This window comes from Aspergillus tanneri (genome assembly GCF_003426965.1).
Source record: "Aspergillus tanneri strain NIH1004 chromosome Unknown AapTan_1_pilon_pilon_pilon, whole genome shotgun sequence".
NCBI lineage: Eukaryota > Fungi > Ascomycota > Eurotiomycetes > Eurotiales > Aspergillaceae > Aspergillus > Aspergillus tanneri.
The window spans coordinates 493,183-511,046 of NW_022984628.1; the positions used below are offsets into that span (position 1 = coordinate 493,183).

The 17,864-nt window shown below is 49.5% G+C and overlaps 3 protein-coding genes across 3 annotated transcripts; 2 read left to right on the top strand and 1 right to left on the bottom strand.

Annotated features, from left to right (window-relative positions):
• Positions 1–74: 74 nt before the first annotated feature.
• ATNIH1004_002227 (putative citrate synthase) lies at positions 75–1,601 on the top strand (the record flags this gene model as incomplete). The annotated part of the gene is made up of 4 exons (XM_033566922.1): positions 75–313; positions 374–574; positions 641–1,479; positions 1,537–1,601. 4 exons carry the CDS (start codon positions 75–77, stop codon positions 1,599–1,601), a joined length of 1,344 nt encoding a protein of 447 aa, XP_033428917.1.
• A 1,212-nt stretch (positions 1,602–2,813) lies between these two features.
• On the bottom strand, positions 2,814–4,333 carry ATNIH1004_002228 (putative 2-methylcitrate dehydratase (PrpD); the record flags this gene model as incomplete). Its single annotated transcript, XM_033566923.1, has 2 exons — positions 2,814–3,928; positions 3,991–4,333. 2 exons carry the CDS (start codon positions 4,331–4,333, stop codon positions 2,814–2,816), a joined length of 1,458 nt encoding a protein of 485 aa, XP_033428918.1.
• Positions 4,334–4,723: 390 nt separating this feature from the next.
• On the top strand, positions 4,724–11,144 carry ATNIH1004_002229 (uncharacterized protein; the record flags this gene model as incomplete). The annotated part of the gene is made up of 4 exons (XM_033566924.1): positions 4,724–9,866; positions 9,944–10,435; positions 10,495–10,610; positions 10,680–11,144. The coding sequence occupies 4 exons, from the start codon at positions 4,724–4,726 to the stop codon at positions 11,142–11,144; spliced, it is 6,216 nt and encodes a 2,071-aa protein (XP_033428919.1).
• Positions 11,145–17,864: the final 6,720 nt, after the last annotated feature.

A 17,864-nucleotide genomic window follows, 5' to 3' on the forward strand; every position in this document is an offset into this window, starting at 1 on the left:
ATACATGCATTGTTGAATTTTTTCATTTTTTTCATTTTTTGTTTTTGACGTAGTCTCTATCCATATCTATCATGATGGAAAACGGCACGAATGATGTCAACAAGATAAATCCCTCGCTGCACGTCATTGACAGTCGAACAGGAAAATATTATCAGATCCCCATCGTCCACAATGCCATCCACGCCAGTGAATTCAAACGCATCAGGGCCCCGTTGAATCACGAGTACTATGCTGATCAGACCGATAGTGGGATTCGGATCTTTGACCCAGGATTCTCCAACACGGCCGTCAAGGAGAGCAAAATCACCTACATGTACGCACTCTGGGCATAAATAAATTACCGCAGAAAGCTAATCAACTTAACCATATACAGTGACGGCATGAAAGGGGTCATCCAGTATCGTGGGTACTCCATTGACGACATCATTGCCGAGGGAAAATCCTTCATCGACACGGTGCATCTCCTCGTCTGGGGTCACTGGCCATCACCCCTCGAAGCTAGCAAGTTGCAGAACAAAATTTTTGCCGCACAGCGCCTCGATGGGAGCGTTTATCAAGTGATTCGCTCATTCCCGTATGCTTCCCCCTCTCTTGTCGATAAGCGGTACAGGAAAAACATAAGGAATAGCTGACTTCTCAGTCCCAATGGATCCATCATGGGGATGATCATCGCGGGCCTTTCAGCCCTTCAATCCACCCAGATGGAGGCGATTCCTGCCCATGCGGCTCAAACCCTCTACCTGGGCCATCCGCACCGGGTCGACGAGCAAATCATCACCGTCCTCGCGGCACTCCCGGTCATCAGCGCTGTCGCGTATTGTCATCACACGGGCCGGTCATTCACGCCGCCGCGCAGTGACCTGTCCTACATTGAGAACCTCTTCCTGATGACCGGTCACGTGGAGGAAGCGACGGGCCTTCCCAGTCCCAGATACGTGCGATATTTTGAGAAACTGTGGGTGCTTATTGCCGACCACGAAATGACCTGCTCAACGGCGGCCTTACTTCAAACAGCCTCGTCCCTACCCGACGCGCTGTCCTGTATGATCTCTGCCATTTCCGCTATGTACGGACCTTTGCACGGGGGCGCCATCGAAGTCGCGTATAAGGATATCGCGGCCATCGGCTCTATCGAGGGCTGTCGCGCTAAAATCGATCGTGTCAAGACTGGCAAGGAACGGCTGTATGGCTATGGCCACCGTGTCTACCGTGTCACCGATCCCCGGGCCGTGTATATCCAGGAGGTCCTGGGAGAGTTACAGGAGGAAATTGCGCAGGATCCCTTGTTGAGTGTCGCCTTCGAGCTGAATCGGATCGCGGCCGACGATGAGTATTTCACCTCGCGCAAACTGAAGCCTAATGCGGATCTGTTTGCCGCCTTTACCTACGGTGCTATGGGCTTTCCCGATGATTTCATCCTGCCCATCTCCATCATCTCGAGAACGCAGGGATTCTTAGCACACTGGAGTGAGGCCATGTGTAAGTCTTCTTGTATTCTTTTGGTTGAGTCCTACTAATATAGGTACATGTATATAGCTGGTCCTGCGAGGATCTGGCGACCGGGTCAGGTGTATGTGGGCGACTTGGATAAGAAGTTTTGAGCCGTTATACGTTGGTATTTTAATTCGTATCGCGCAGATGCGAATATTTGATTTCTCTTGCGATTTGTCTTTTTGATTTTGTTGATAGATTGATTTGAAGAAATGAAACAATTTCTCTTCGTTGGCTGAGGATGGACAAGTTCATCATAATGTATTTGGTATGCTTATCTTGCTTCGTGGTTCAATTCAGTCGATCAAATAGGAATCCCATTCATCACTGATGGCACCAATTGAGCGAGTATTACGTGCCGGGGTAGAAATCCAAGCGATTTCTTGATGGAAACGGTCAAGTATGACAAAACTCGATGGCTTGTGATTACCAAATTGGGTAAATGTACGATATTGTTTAGTTTTATGGAAATACTATAATCCGCCCGGCTTGACGGTGCGGAGTTGTGGTTGTATATTCAATGGATTCAAATCCTGAATCCTGTCAACCATAAAATTATGCGTATTCGCAAGTATCGATCCTTCATTGAATTAGGTCTCTGGTTCAACTAAACTACCAAAACATCTCGCATTTATAAAGGCGAGGTAAACAAATGAAGAATGCAAACTAACTAATGTAGGAAATATACGCGATCCGATGATGTTGCATCATCAACAACATTTGACTGAGAAAGGTGCTGAATAATCAATATTACCATAATTGTCGACAAATCCTTTAGTTAGTAGAGCACCTTGAGGTTGAGCACCGAAGACCTCTAGTAAGGAATGGAAGGGACTCGGTTGAGATACTGTGATTCCCGGTGTTTCCAAGATGACGTCTACTTCCTAATTAGGCTAGTGGTCTGCATGTAGTTTTCTATAGCTCCCTGCGTATCCCTTTCCCTGAATTCACAATAGTTAGAGGTCTGTGACAATCTTATTTGTAACCTCAACTTCAACTAGATTACAATGAAAGAGGTTGATTATGGCGGTAGGGGGGTGCGTGGTGGTTGGCAGCTTCCTTTTCTGTGACCCTCCTCTGGTTCGTCCGCCTCAGGCCCCTCAACAGCAAAACCTCTGTCAACAGTAATTAAATATTACATTACACCGTTTGTGGTTACATGACCTGGAATCGCTGTAAGAGATGTACTGTATTCGGTATAGTCACGTGGCCTCTATAGTCACCCATCTAGATAACTTAGACAGATCACCCAAGCGGGTCGAGCCTCTTGAAGAGAACCATGCCTCGCGAACAATCGCATGACTGCTGTTTGCCTACACCAGTCAAGGAATAAACATATCCACAAAAGCATGAACAGGCAAAGACAAAAACTCCTCTTCCTCTGCCAAAGACAGAATTCTCTCGACCCTCTCCTTTGGAAGCTTCAACGCCAGATTTCTCCTCGTCTTTTCCTTCACGGCCGCCTTTGTCTCCTCGCGACGGACATGACCGACCGGGAAATCTACCACCACCTCCGCCAGCTGGGTCCCGTCCTCCAGCGTGACGCAAATCGCATTGGCTAGACTCCGAATCTCCGGGTTGTGGTAATCCCTCGTCATCTGCAGATCCTCATGGAGGGTGATCTTGTTCCGCAGCGCGTCCACCCGAGGGTCACTCGCCCAGGGACTTGAGTCCTGATAATCAGCGGTGTCGATAGGAGCACCCTTGAGTAACACCACTGCGACCATGTATTTCAAGCAGTGATCGCGATCCGCCGCATTATGCAGTGGGCCTTGCTTGTTGATGATGATCATCGCGGCCTCTTGCGTGCGAACTCGGATTCCGGCAATCTCCTCGGGGCTTCGGCCTCGTCGCTTCAGGTCCCCTGCCACAATCAATGCCGCTTCCACTGCCGTTAACCCATGCCCCTCGGCAGTGCTTACTTTGAACAGTACATTTTCCACAACCCAGCTCCCGAACGGACGCGGCAGATCAAACTGCTTCCCATGGAAGAGCACGTCGTAGAACCCCCACCGCGGCGTCGTTAGCACCGATTTCACCCCCGGCTGACCCTTCTGCACCAGGAGCGCTAGATGCACTGCTCGCATGCAGGCATCACCCCCGGCCCATCCTTTCCGAGGCCCGGCATTTGGCGCCTGGCGATACACCCGCAGCGGATGACCGTCCAGCCAGGCATGCGAGACGGCCGCGAATGCTTGTTCTCGGTTGAGACCCAGCAACCAGGATACTACGGCCGTCGACGCGACCTTGACTAGGATGACGTGATCCAGTCCCACCTTGTTGAAGGCGTTGTGGATCTGGAAACAGCCCTGGATCTCGTAAGCTTTGATCAGTGCCATCAGGACATGTTTCATCGTGAGAACTTGGTCTGCCTGGTTGTTGGCAATAGCTTGTCGAGTGAGAATGTCAGCGGTCGCTATGATAGCACCGAGATTGTCTACTTTGTTAGCTTGACTCTAGTGACGTAAATAAATATGGAGATATTGGAGATCGTGATACCCGATGGATGTCCCCATTCTGCCCCCGGAAATGCATCGTTGTGATCAAGATACCGGATCATCAGCCCCAGATCAAAGGCTCCTTTCAGCACATCCAGCTGGTAGTTGGTCCCGGGAAGTCTGAAGCCATTGGGCACCTGGTCTGGGGACGGCCATATCGGACCGATCAACTGGCCACACTCGGCACTGGTGGCTAGGCCTTCGAAGGCAGCCCCCAGCGCATCGAGAAGGGTGACTTTGGCCCGCGTGTAAGCAATTGGACGGGGATTTTTGAAGTCATAAACGTAGTCCACGATCTGCGTTACGATGGTGTCATATGGGGGCTGGGTGTTGTCGTCGGCCATGGTCCTTTTTTGTTCGATATTTTAAAGGCCCAAAAAAAAAAAAAAGATCTCAGTTTGTTCACGTTAGTGATTTCGCTTCTTGTTATTCCCCTTCTCTTGCTATATTTGAATTATTATTAATTATTATTTTTCTTCTATTTATTTTTAATTTATTATCTTTTTACTATACATTGTTTGTTTCTATCAGGTAATTACCCTCGGACTTCGAAACGCGAAGCCTCGCGGTGGCTTTCCGAGCCCCGAACGGGGATATCCAACCCCGACAGTCTTGGATGGAACGAGCGAAGAAGAGGAGAAGGAGATGTCTGTTGCGTAAATGTAAAGACAGAGGGTTGGCATATCCACCAGACATGCTCATTTGGACAAAATCGAATGGCTGACCAGGTCAACATGTCTAGCTCCACCCCATCGTATGTCGAGGTAGCTTCGCCTCTAGACGACGACGTCTATCGTCTCCCTTTCTTCATTCAGTACGGGCACTTAGAGTATACCACTCATATTCCGAGCCAATATCTTGGCTACTGTGACCATTCCAAGGCTCTCTTCCTCTCTTCCCTGTCGTCTTCCACCTCTTCTCCCCCTCCTACTTCTACGGCCGCTCTCGTACTTCTGTTTCTCCAACATCTCGTGGATTGCCAGGGACAGATCCCTGCCATCCGATGTCTCATTCTCGCCTTTCAGCGGGACTTTGTACTCCCCAGGGACATCCATACCGTCATCACCGGGCTGCCCGAGCCTCTTTCGGTGCAGAAACGTCTCCTACGAGCCTTCTATGCCGTAGTCACCCACTGCTCCATCGCTCCGCAGGTGGAGAAAAGCATTTTGTTCACCGAAGCGGAACGGGGCCTCACTCGTCTCGTTGCTGTCTTTGGCGGCCAAAATGCCAGAAATCCCCGCTGTGTCCAAGATCTCCACGACATCTACTCCACATACGCTCCGTTGCTGGATCCCCTCGTCGATACCGTCGACCGGGAGCTGGACAAGCTCTGTCACCACCCAGACACCGCCGATTTCTATCACGGTCGTCAGATCCGTCTCCGGGCCTGGATGGACGATCCGCATCTCGTCCCAGATGAACAGTACCTGCAAACAGCCGCTGTGAGCTTCCCGATCATCGGGGCCATTGGTCTGGCCCATTTCTGCGTGGTCTGTCGCGTCCTCGACCAGACGCCGGGCCAGGTGCGATCCCTCCTGCATGGAGTCACCGGCCACTCGCAAGGGATCGTCGTGGCTGCAGGCATTTCTCGGTCCGACTCCTGGTCGTCCTTTTACGAGAATGTTCGGTTTGTGATGCGGACGCTCTTCTGGATGGGATATGAGAGCCAACAAGCCCCCACGGCCCGGTCCCAAGTACCGGCCCCCCTGGTGGAAGAATGCATCTCCCACGGGGAAGGCCGGCCCTCACCCATGCTGCACATCTCCAATATCGCAGAGATGCAGGTGCGCCTGCTGATCGATACCACTAACCGGGAATTGAGCCCGAACGACCAGGTGTATCTAGCCCTGGTGAATACCCGAAATAGCTTCGTAATAGCTGGCCCGGCACGCTACCTCGTCGGCCTCAGCCGTCGCCTACGCACGCTCAATGCGCATGCCGGACGAGATCAGTCTCGCATCCCATTTGACCGTCGGAGTCCTCTCATCCAGCACCAGTTCCTCCCCATCACGGCCCCCTTTCACACTCCCTACCTGCACGACGCGGCACAGAAGGTCCAGGCCCGATTAACGGCGATGCGCTTTCCATCATCGGAGCTCCTCTGTCCCGTGTATCACACCCGCGATGGGGGCGTGCTGGGACAGAGCGGAACCGGCGTCCTCGATACGTTGGTGAGCGCCATCATGACCGATCCCGTGAACTGGCCGTCCACCATCCGACCCCAGGGCCGCACCTACGCTCTAGCATTTAGTCAGGGAGTCGGTGACCTGCTGTTCCGCAACAATGAAGGAAAAGGGGTGCGCATCATCTACAGCACCCATCTCACGCCCGAGAGGGAAGGAGCCGGGGCCCAGTTGGACATGTATGCGTCCTATCACCCGGATACCTCGCATGTCGTGGTTCCAAACTGGCTCGAGCAATTTCGGCCCCGGCTTGTCCGCACAGAACGTGGTGACGTGCAGATGACAACGAAGTTAACAGACGTTCTCGGGTTGCCGCCAGTGATGGTCGCCGGGATGACGCCCACAACTGTACATTGGGACTTCGTGGCCGCAATCATGGACGCTGGGTATCATGCCGAACTTGCCGGGGGGGGATACTACGATGCTGACAGCATGGCTGTGGCAATCACGACGCTCGCTGAGAACATTCCGCCGGGGAGAGGGATTACCTGCAATGTTATCTACGCCAGTCCGAATGTCTTGGCGTGGCAGATTGCGCTCCTCCGTCGACTGGCCCAGTCAGGCCATTCCCCCGTGGAGGGACTCACTATCGGAGCCGGAGTCCCCAGTCTCGATGTGGCGACAGAGTACATCACTACCTTGGGCTTGCGGCATATTGCATTCAAGCCAGGGTCAGAATCGGCGATCGAGCAGGTCTTGCTGATCGCGCGCGCTCATCCCACGTTTCCTGTGATTCTGCAGTGGACGGGCGGCCGCGCCGGTGGTCACCATTCCTTTGAGGACTTCCACAGCCCGATTCTGCGGCTATACGGCAAGATACGAGCCTGTTCCAATGTGATTCTTGTGGCGGGAAGTGGGTTCGGCGATGCGCAAAGCATATCCCCATACCTGACAGGGTCCTGGTCCGTTCCGAGGGGTTACGCGCCGATGCCCTTTGACGGCATTCTCTTGGGAAGTCGCATGATGGTGGCGAAAGAGGCCCATACATCTGGACCGGTCAAAGAGCTCATCTGCCAAGCCACAGGAGTGGAGGAGGAGTCGCAATGGACGACAAGTTATACTCGACCCGTAGGAGGGATCATCACGGTGCAATCGGAGATGGGACAGCCCATTCACAAACTCGCTACGAGGGGCGTGCGATTCTGGAAGGAAATGGATGAGCAGATCTTCGCTCTGCCGCAGGGGAAGCAGCTCGAAGCCCTTCAGAACCGCAAGACCGACATTATTCGCCGCCTCAATGCGGATTACTTCAAGCCTTGGTTTGGTCGGAATGCGAAGGGGGAGGTAATAGACCTCAAGGACATGACGTACATGGAGGTGTTGGACCGACTCGTCGATCTGATGTATATTTCGCATCAACGACGTTGGATTCATCCATCTTATGCGTGTCTGGTGATTGCTGTAATGAATCGCACTTTTGAGCGCCTCCATCATCACGCTGATGGCCGACAGCTTACCCTCGCGGCATTATCCCACAATCCCCAGAACTTCCTGGCTGTTCTGCGCGGCACCATTCCCAACGCTAGCGCCACGATTCTGCATCCCGAGGATGTGCAATGGTTCCTCTTGCGCTGCAAAGCCCGCGGCCAAAAGCCGGTCAACTTTATCCCGGTCATTGACGAAGACTTTGCGTTTTGGTTCAAGAAAGACTCCCTATGGCAGTCCGAGGACGTGGATGCCGTGACCGACCAGGATGCGGGTCGGGTTTGTATACTTCATGGTCCGGTGGCCGCCCATTATTCTCATCGGGTGGACGAAACCGTGAAGGAAATCCTGGATGGAATCAACCAGTCCCTGGTGACAATGGTGGAAACCGAATGGTACCAGGAGACACCTATCCCTCTGTCCGACGGTGCGCAGGATGACGAAGCCCCGTTAGCCGCATTCCAGCCTCGATTTCCCTTCCATGTCGTGGAAGAACACCCCGGAGTCACCACGTATCGGCTCCTGCCTGACGCAAAGGCCCCAAACTCAGAGGAATGGTTCGCATACTTGACACGGGAAACGATGGGGTGGATGCGCGCCGTTGTAGGTAATCGGGCTATGATTTGTCGGGATCGGATTCGACGACCCAACTGGCTACGGGACTGCCTGGTCCTCGGATGGAACACTGTAGTCCAGATAGATGGCCCGGCGTCGAAAATCACCGCCACTCAGGAAGTCGATGGATGCTTACGGCATGTACTGTCCATGAACAGTGACGATGGTATTCTCATCACTGCTCATGTCTTCTTCCACTCGCCTCAAAGCTCATCGTCTCCTGTCCCGCTCGAATTACGATTCTCATACAGTGCAGATGCCTGGAGCGGCAGTCTCAGCGAAGTCGGGGACAATCATGACGTACTGGTCCAGTCATTCTATCGCCGACTATGGCTCGGGGAGAGCTTCAACGTCCAACATTCCCCACCGACGGGGAAGAAGACCTTTCTGACGGCTGCCATGCGAAATGCCTGGATGTCATCCATCGGCCTGGCGTATCCCAATGAACGTGATCTGCCCGTAGAAGGAGACTACTTCCCCATCCACGCTGCCATCGTTCCCGCATGGGAATCATTGGTTGCCCCTCTAGTGACTCCGGGGAATGAAGGTGATCTCCTGAAACTAGTCCATCTATCGAATGAGTTCCGCATGGAACCGGGAGAAGAACCTCTTCGTATCGGGGACATGGTTGAATGCTCCTCTTCCTGCGTAGAGGGAGTCGTGGTTGACGAGAAAGGGAAAGAAATCACCGTTACGGCAGAGATGACCCGCAACGAACGACGTGTGCTGACTGTCACCTCAAAATTCCTCATCCGAGGCAGCTTCCCCGGCTCGAGTGAGTGTTTCCGAAACACCATGGAGCCGGAGATCACTCTGAAGAATGTCACGCCCATCGACGAAGCGCTCCTGCGCGATAGGGACTGGTTCCTCCTCGACGACCCAAAGTCCAGCCTCGTCGGAAAGACAGTTTCTTTCCGATTACGCACGCACAATGTGTGGAGTAAAGACCGGAAGGCGTTCCACACCGTCCGGACCACGGGAGAGGCAGTTGAAATCGGTTCTGGGAGCGGTGTTCATTGCCACCGAGTTGGCCAAGTGCGATTCCATGCCCTCTCCTGCTCCCGAAACCCGGTGCTCGACCTCCTCCATCGCAGGGGCATGCCGGCCACGGTGCGTCAGACACTGGATCGTCCGGGATGGCCATACAATACCAACTCCATGACGGTGCAGATGCCCGCCAGCAGCGAGCGGTATAGCCAGGTCTCCCAGGACCATAACCCCATTCACAGCTGTCTTGTGTTTGCCCGCATTGCCCAGCTGCCCGGAACCATCGTCCACGGGATGTACACATCGGCGGTGGCGGGCAGTGTCCTGGAGCAATTGGTCGATGGATGGAGTCACCGGCGCATGCATCGCTATTCCGTCTCCTTTGTCGGCATGGTCTTTCCCCGAGACCAAGTCACGGTTCGGTTTACCCATACCGCCATGATCCAAGGGAGAATGGTCGTCCAGATCGAGGCTTTCCGGAAAGGCGTGGACGGGGAGGAGCACAAGGTCCTGGAGGGAGAAGCGGAAATCGAACAGCCCTCTACGGTGTACGTATTTACCGGACAAGGTAGTCAATCACCTGGTATGGGCATGGATTTTTATCGGTCAAGTCCAGTGGCGAGGCAGATCTGGGATGACATGGACGAATACTTCCTCCAAAACTACGGTATGCCACTCCTACTACCTACCTATCTGCACAGTTCGTCCCAGCCCTAAGTATACAAACTAATCCGTACGCTACAGGCTTCTCCATCCTTCAAATCGTGAAAGAAAACCCCAAAGAACTCACCATTCACTTCGGAGGCGATCGTGGCCGTCGCATCCGTGAGCGATACCAAGCGATGCGCATTAACAGCATCAACCCGCACCAGGGGGAGACGAGGAGCAAACCAGTCCTCCCCAATCTCACCTCCACAACGCGGTCCTATACTTTCAAAGCACCACGCGGTCTCATCTACTCGACGCAGTTTGCGCAGCCCGCCATTACCATTCTCGAAAAGGCCGTGTTCGAGGACATGCGAGCGCGAGGGCTGATCCAGGCCGACGCCCCCTTCGCGGGCCATTCCCTAGGCGAGTACGGGGCGCTGGCGGCGCTGGCGGAATTTATGCCTTTCCCATCACTCATGGATGTGGTGTTTTACCGTGGCCTAGCAATGCAAACGGTCATGGAACGGGACGAGGCAGGTTCGACGGAGTATTCGATGGTGGCGGTGAACCCGACGAGAGTTGGACAGAGTATGATGCTCCCTTACCAGAGTCATGATAGTCTTCTGTGATAACTAATGTCAAGCTAGTGGTCAATGAGACAGATATTCGGCAAATCACCGCCATGATTGCGCAAGAGAGCCTCCAGCTCTTGGAAATTGTCAATCTCAACGTACACGGGGAACAGTATGTCTGTGCGGGACATGTACGTACCTATCCTTTACTTCTAATCCACATACAGGACTGAATTAATGGACTGACTACATATTTACAGATCCGTAATATCCATGCCCTCACGGAAACCCTGAACGAGCTATCCCGAGCATCCCCCGAGCAAATCCGTCTCTCTCTCCGGGAAGCGGCCACTTATAGTAGTGGGGATAGCGCTGACGGTGATGACGATGCGTCCACCGTTCTAGGAAATATTGTTGGCCGCGCCGTCGCCGACGCACAGGCCCTGCCAAAGCCCATCCGTCTGGCGCGTGGAAAGGCGACCATCCCCCTGGTGGGGATCGATGTTCCCTTCCATTCATCCCTGTTGCGCTCGGGAGTCGACCATTATCGACACTTCCTGCAGGCCCGCATCCAAGAGGAAGATGTGCAGCCGGAGAATTTGGAGACGCGATATATCCCCAATCTCACGGGCAGTCGGTTTCAATTACATCCGCACTACATCGCGGAGGTGGTACGGGCAACTGGGAGTCGGGAGTTGAAGGAGTGGGTGGGTAGTGCAGCTTGATCAGTCAACTTTTTTCTGTCTCTCATTCAATGTCATGCTGTACATGGGTTTGAACGTGATCCACCTCATATTTATTAAACCCGACTATTTTCACACCCATTATCCCCTCGTCCAGTGAACTTGGTCAAAATAGCGCCTTGGCGGAGCATTAAATTATAATTGGCTAGAGCTATGACCGCCCAACTATTCTACCACAACTGCATCTAACACGTACAACGTGTAAAGGGCTAGAGCCCGTTTGACCTCTCGGGCCAATGTCCCTATTATCCCTGTTGTCCCTACTGTCCCCGTTGTCCCTACTGTCCCTATTGTCCCTACTGTCCCTACTGTCCCTACTGTCCCTACTGTCCCTACTGACCCTTTTGGCCCATTGGCCCTCGATGTTAGGGACCTACCATATTCGGTATGGTCACGTGGCCTCACTTAGTCACCCATCTAGATAGTCAGCTCGCCTGAGCCCCTTGAATTCAGAGAATTGTGCCTCGCGAACACTTGATGTTAGAGCATATTGCCAAGCACTTGGCGCCCTGCCCCCGGTTTCGACCTCGCTTAGTCATCATTTATGTAAGCTAGCTTCTAGTAACGTAACCGGTAAACGAGCTGCGCGTGTAAGCGGGCTGCGCAACTCTGTATTGCATATTAAATAGCCCTTTTTATGGCCTTAATATCTCAACAGCAACATATCAAGAGGGCCTTAAGTTTTCGAATCTGGACGGATATCATATAATAAATGCTGATATTGGCTGTGGGGGCTTTAATTATATATTTTGTTTAATATATAAAGAAAGAGGTTTAAATACCGCTGTATTTAGAACATTCATGTATTATAAGATAGAAATAATGTTAAAAATTTGGAGTAAATTATATAAGTATTCTATATTGCCTATATATTAGCAACTACTTCTATTTTTGCTGTAACTTATGTTGTTGTTGAGGTGTTATGATTATGAAAAGTACAATTTTATATGCAATACAGAGGTGCGCAGCTCACTTACACGCGCAGCTCGTTTACCGGTTACGTTAGTCGCGGCCACCCGGCCACCCATTCAATGGAACAAGCAATCGCTTCCAACAGGTTATGACCCCTTGATTCAAGCTAAACGAAGACCTTTTCGTTCATAAAAATATACGGAATCGCTTCGGATAGCGCTGAGCTACCTGCTGTATCTTTTATGTCTTTATTCCACCCCTATTGCATGTTCTAGGGGGGGTTGAATTATTGTTTACTGATTCATTGTTTACTTCTATTGCGGATTTACCCCTAGATTCGCTACCAGTTGCGATAATTATCGCAGTATTACCACCGCGATGCCTCCAAAAGCCTCAAAAGGAAAGGCTAAAATAACTGCACCGCAGAATCCTTTATTGGTAACACCAGCTTTAACCGCTGCTGGCCCTTCTACAGAGTAAGAAGGCAGCCCTTCACCAACATCCGATCCCATAGAGGAAGCCGGAGACAACAACGTCGATATAGTGACGCCACCAACCAGTATAAATACTGATCTTATTCGTCAGATCACTGAGTTAATTCGTGATCAAATTGCGATACCTCTACGCGATGAAATCGCGGAAGTACGCCAGGAAATGCGACAAAAAACCTCGCAACCTGCTGTGATGTCTTAACCTGTAGCGACATCCCAATACAAACAACAATCAGCCAGAACCGCCACTCTTTCGCAATCTGCAGTAATTAATACAACACAAGATCTTGCATACCGTGAAGAGGAGCGTGTACGGCGCTTGGCTAAGAAGAAGTTTACTAATCGTGAACCAGAGATTCTTAAAGGCCGCGAAAATTTTACTATTTGGTGTGATTCTATTTTGCTAGATACACACCTCATCGAGGCAGAACAAGTCCTCGAAACCCCAATTTAACCTGCTACGGACGATATAGCTCACGCCCGTTGGCATAAATAGAACAAGGTTCTACACACAAGAATCCTCCATTTATTATCCCCCAACATACGAGAAACCCTCGGTTGGCAGGACTTAAAGTCTGTGTACAACCTCTGGAATAGCATCACAACCACGTACGGTCTATCTGCAGCAGAGGAACACCTTATAACTGTCAAGGCACTTCTTAATATTTCCCTACAAGGAAATTATCCAGCAATGGTCCGTGATTTTTAATAGATTATATTAAAATTAAAGCGATTACACATCTCTGTTAATAATATCTTTCACAATATATTTCTTTGTATCTTGGGTAATTGGCAACATTCCTTCGTACGGACGCAATTGGATACCTTTTTCTTAACAGGTTGTGGATTAATTCAGAATATTAACATATCCACGCTCGCAGACCAATTAATTGCCCGAGAGCCTACCACAGCAAACACCCAGAAATACGTGCCGCAAAATCCCTAGAAATTTTAACAGGAATCCAAATATCGCACCAAACAGCCAGATCCCAAGGATTCCAAACTTTCAAAGGATTCCAACAATTCAAAGGATTCTAACAATTTAAATGGTAGAAAGCCACTCAAATTATGTTCCCTTTGCAAGAAAGGACTTTACAAGGAAGATAATTATTGGACAACATATCCCGAGAAATATCTACCTAAACCATCGGACGACGACTCCACACCCAAGAATCAGGCAAATACTTTGCAGATTTCGCCTGTACAGGATAAATAGCTTTTTAACACAGCTACTAATCTGCATACTACTAATCAGCGCAATTTATTTACTAACTTTATAAATATTATAGTATTTATTAATAACGCTGGCCAACACACGCACGAGATTAAGGGAATTGGTATAATATCTCTGTACAGCGCTAATATTCCTAACGTATGTTATACACCAACTATCCTATTAAATCTACTATCCTTCCGGCAGCTAGATCGACAAGGATTCGATATTTTTTTAGACAGCAACATCACGCAGAAATGTTTTCTTATTAAAAGTCCTACAGGCGTCCTGCTATCTGCTAGTCTAACAGAAAATTTAGATTAATACCTTATTCGTCCGGTTGTCCACGCGATTCAGTCCAAATAATATAAGCCCTCGGCGCCTATTCCAAGCACCACCATGGTGGAATAGCATTAACGCCTATCCCATGTCCATTTCCGTGCTATATTGCAACTCGCTAGGATTAAAGCAATAAAAATCAAAGGCCCAAAAACCATACCTTTCTGCGAAATCTGTTAACAAGCACATTAAACCAGGTAGAATCACAAGGATCCCGCTCCTCGCGCGGTAAAACCGCTAATGCGAATCCACATTGATATTGCAGGTAAAGGTGTAACACTGGATTGTAATAATACTCACGCACCTCCTGGCCTCAAGAATATACAATATTTTATGTTAATCACCGACGACGCTACTCGAAAGCGTTGGGTCTATTTTCTTTAATCCCGAAGCGAAGCTATTCCCATGTTCGGGCAATGGCTAAAATATATTAAAAATTAAGGATTCGATGCCCCTGCGTACGCACGCAGTGATCGCGAATTCCTTACTAAATAAACTTAGCAACTTTGTAAAGAATACAGCATCTATTAGGAACCAACTGCAGCCGATTCTCCATGGCAAGATGGCGTAAGCGAGCGCGGAATCTGTACACTTATAACCCGCGTCCGCGCCATGATTTTTGACTCTGGCCTACCTTGTTAGCTATGGCCGCAAGCACTTCAAATGGCGATAGATCACACTAATCAACTGCCTACGAAAGCACTTTTATATAACAATTAACGTCCAGGATCTACCACTGCAGATCCCACCGTGAAACCTTCTTTGCATGTTACGCCATATTCCGCGTGGACCAATGGCGATATTAAACTTAAGCATTTTGTTAAATTTGGCTCACCCGCCACGTTGCACCTGCACGGCGCATTAAAATCAGCCGGCAAGCCTAACACCAAGCTTAACCCGCACACAAAGAATATTTATATTGTTGGATATCGCGGAACTTATATGTACGTTGTATGGGATCCTGAAACAAATACTGTACGGGAAACCAGCGATGTCTCGGTCAACGAGAACTTCCGTCCGATTCCTGCAAAAGCGCTAAATAACGCGCACAACAACGCACTGACAGTGCCTCAACCCTCTGCTAAAGAAGCATTAGCAGTCCTAGACTTAATGTCTGAGGACACCTCCGAGATTGGTCTACGTGAAGACCTATATCGACCTGCCAAAGGACTTGCCGTCTTAAAATCTATAGACTCGTCCTCCACCGCACCATCGTCTTATCGCGAAGCCACTACCAGCCTAGAAGCCGACAAATAGATTAAGGCAATGCTTGAGGAAATCAACATATTAAAACGCAAGCAATGCTGGGATCTTGTATAAAAAACAGACATGCCTTCTAGCGCGCGTGCTATCCCGGGACGTTGGATTTATAAAAAAAAGCTTAATCCTGATAATTCAACTCGGTATAAAGCTAGATGGGTGATCCGCGGTAATCTTCTTAATAAATTAACATTTAAAGGTATCACATACGCACCGGTTGTCGAGACAGTTACTTCTCGCATTTTAATCGCCACTGCCGCGTATTACAGATGGCATATTCTTCAAGCAGACGCAGTTCTCGCCTTTCTTAATGCGAAACTGCACGGTACTCCTGTATATATGCAACAACCTCTGGGATTCGCAGAAGAAGAACCCGGAGCGCTGGTTTGCCTGCTTCGGTAATCCCTGTACGGTCTCACACCGTCCGCGTGTTTATAGTATGATAATTTACATGCATTTTTTAAATCTATTAGATTTAACATTTCACCACATAATTCCGGCCTATTTGTTTATTTAGCCAAAAGACTTTATATCACCACCCACGTGGATAATTTCAAAATTGTTGCGGAAAGCGCTGAAATTGCACAACAAGCGCTAACTGACTTAAAATCTCGCTTTAAGATAAAAGACGTGCCTGATTTCTCGCGATATCTAGGCATGAATGTTCACGCGTCCTCTACAGGCATAAGGTTATCGCAGGAAGACTATATTCGTGAATTAGTTGACTCCTACGGCCTCCAAGACGCTCATCCCACCAAGACGCCACTCGATCCAGGCACTGTTATCGACGACACTGCCGACGCGTCTATCAATATTAAAGAATATTAACGCGGTACGGGCAGTCTGCAATATCTCGCTACTAAAACTAGGCCAGATATCTGCCGCGCAGCTTGCTATCTCGCTGAATTCAACGCCGCGCCTACCCCAAAGGCATGGGCAGCGCTCATGCACGTGCTTAAATATCTTAAGGGCACGCCAACACTAGGTATTGAATATCAACGTCGATCCACTACCACTACTAATATTTCGCCCCCAATTGCGTACAGTGATTCCGATTGGGGAGGTCCACATACGAAGGCCCGCAGATCAGTAGGCGGATATGTCTTTATGCTCGCAGGAGGACCTGTCTCCTGGCAAGCTAAGCGCCAAACCTGCGTAGCGGCCAGTTCAAATGAAGCGGAATATATCACTGCTTCCGAGGCCGCACGCGAGGCGCGCTGGATTCGTGAGATTATAAATAATCTCCGATTATTCAAGGAATCGCCTGCTCCCAGCATATTACTGCACATGGACAATAAAGGCGCAATAGATCTCACCTCTGCAAATATTCAAACCAAACGTTCCAAGCATATCGACATCCGGTACCATTATCCCCTTGCCTGGCAGCGCTAGTCTGGTTAGCGGTAATTTTTAGCAGAGTATTTTTATTGGCCAGTCAGCCTTCGCCGCTTTTGTACAAATTGGGAATAGCCTCATCTCACCAAATCCCCACGCACCCCCTATTCTTTATGGAACGCGCTTTAGTAGGTATTCCTACGTGTTTTGTGTACCATGGTCCCATGGATTCATGGGGCTTGCCTCTAGATGAGGCTGAAGAGCCTCTACTACATAGCTTATCTGTGGCTCCATCTAGTGCCTCTATATCTCCTCCTCTTTCTCCTGTTTCTAAGGAAGAAACAAAGCTTAATCTAACACAAATGCTTCATGAAATGCCTCAGTATTAAAATATTGTATTTAAGCCTCTTGAAATGGCTAAAGCTTTTGCTCCTACTATCCAGTTACCACCTAGGGCTAATCTTGAAAGCTCATACAGCCTGTTTTCCTTATTCTTCTCTGAAGAACTAATTGTATTGTTATCAACCAATACCAACAAATATGCAAAGGCTAAGAACGCTGGCCAAGTTGGGCGAGAATAGTATGAAACTACAACTTCAGAGATTAAGATCTTCCTTGCAATTCTAATCTATATGGGGATCCATATATCTCCTAGTGATAAGGATTACTGGCAGACAAGTGAGGAGCCAATTCATATACCCCGAAGGTTTATGGGATTAAAGCGATTTCAGCAAATCAAGCGATTCTTTCACATTGCAGATCCTAATCCTGAGGCTGCTGTACAGGAGGCTATAAGGCTTAATCTTAAGCCAAATCAGATGTGGTGGTATAAGCTGGAGCCTTTTGCATCTAGACTGCGTACAGCTTGTTTACAGCATTGGAAACCTTTAAATGCAGTCTCTATAGATAAGACAATAATTCATGGTTTTGGGCGCTCTCATCATACATTTAAGATGCCAAACAAGCCAATTAAGCAAGGATATAAGCTCTTTGCTATTGCTGATCAAGGCTATATTCTGTACTGGATATGGGCAAGCCGTCACAAGTCTCTTGTAGAGGTTAAAAAGCATAAGGATTTAACCCTTACTGGATCTATGGTTGTTCAGCTAGCACAAGAAGGCCTACCATCTCAACGCAATACCTATACAATTT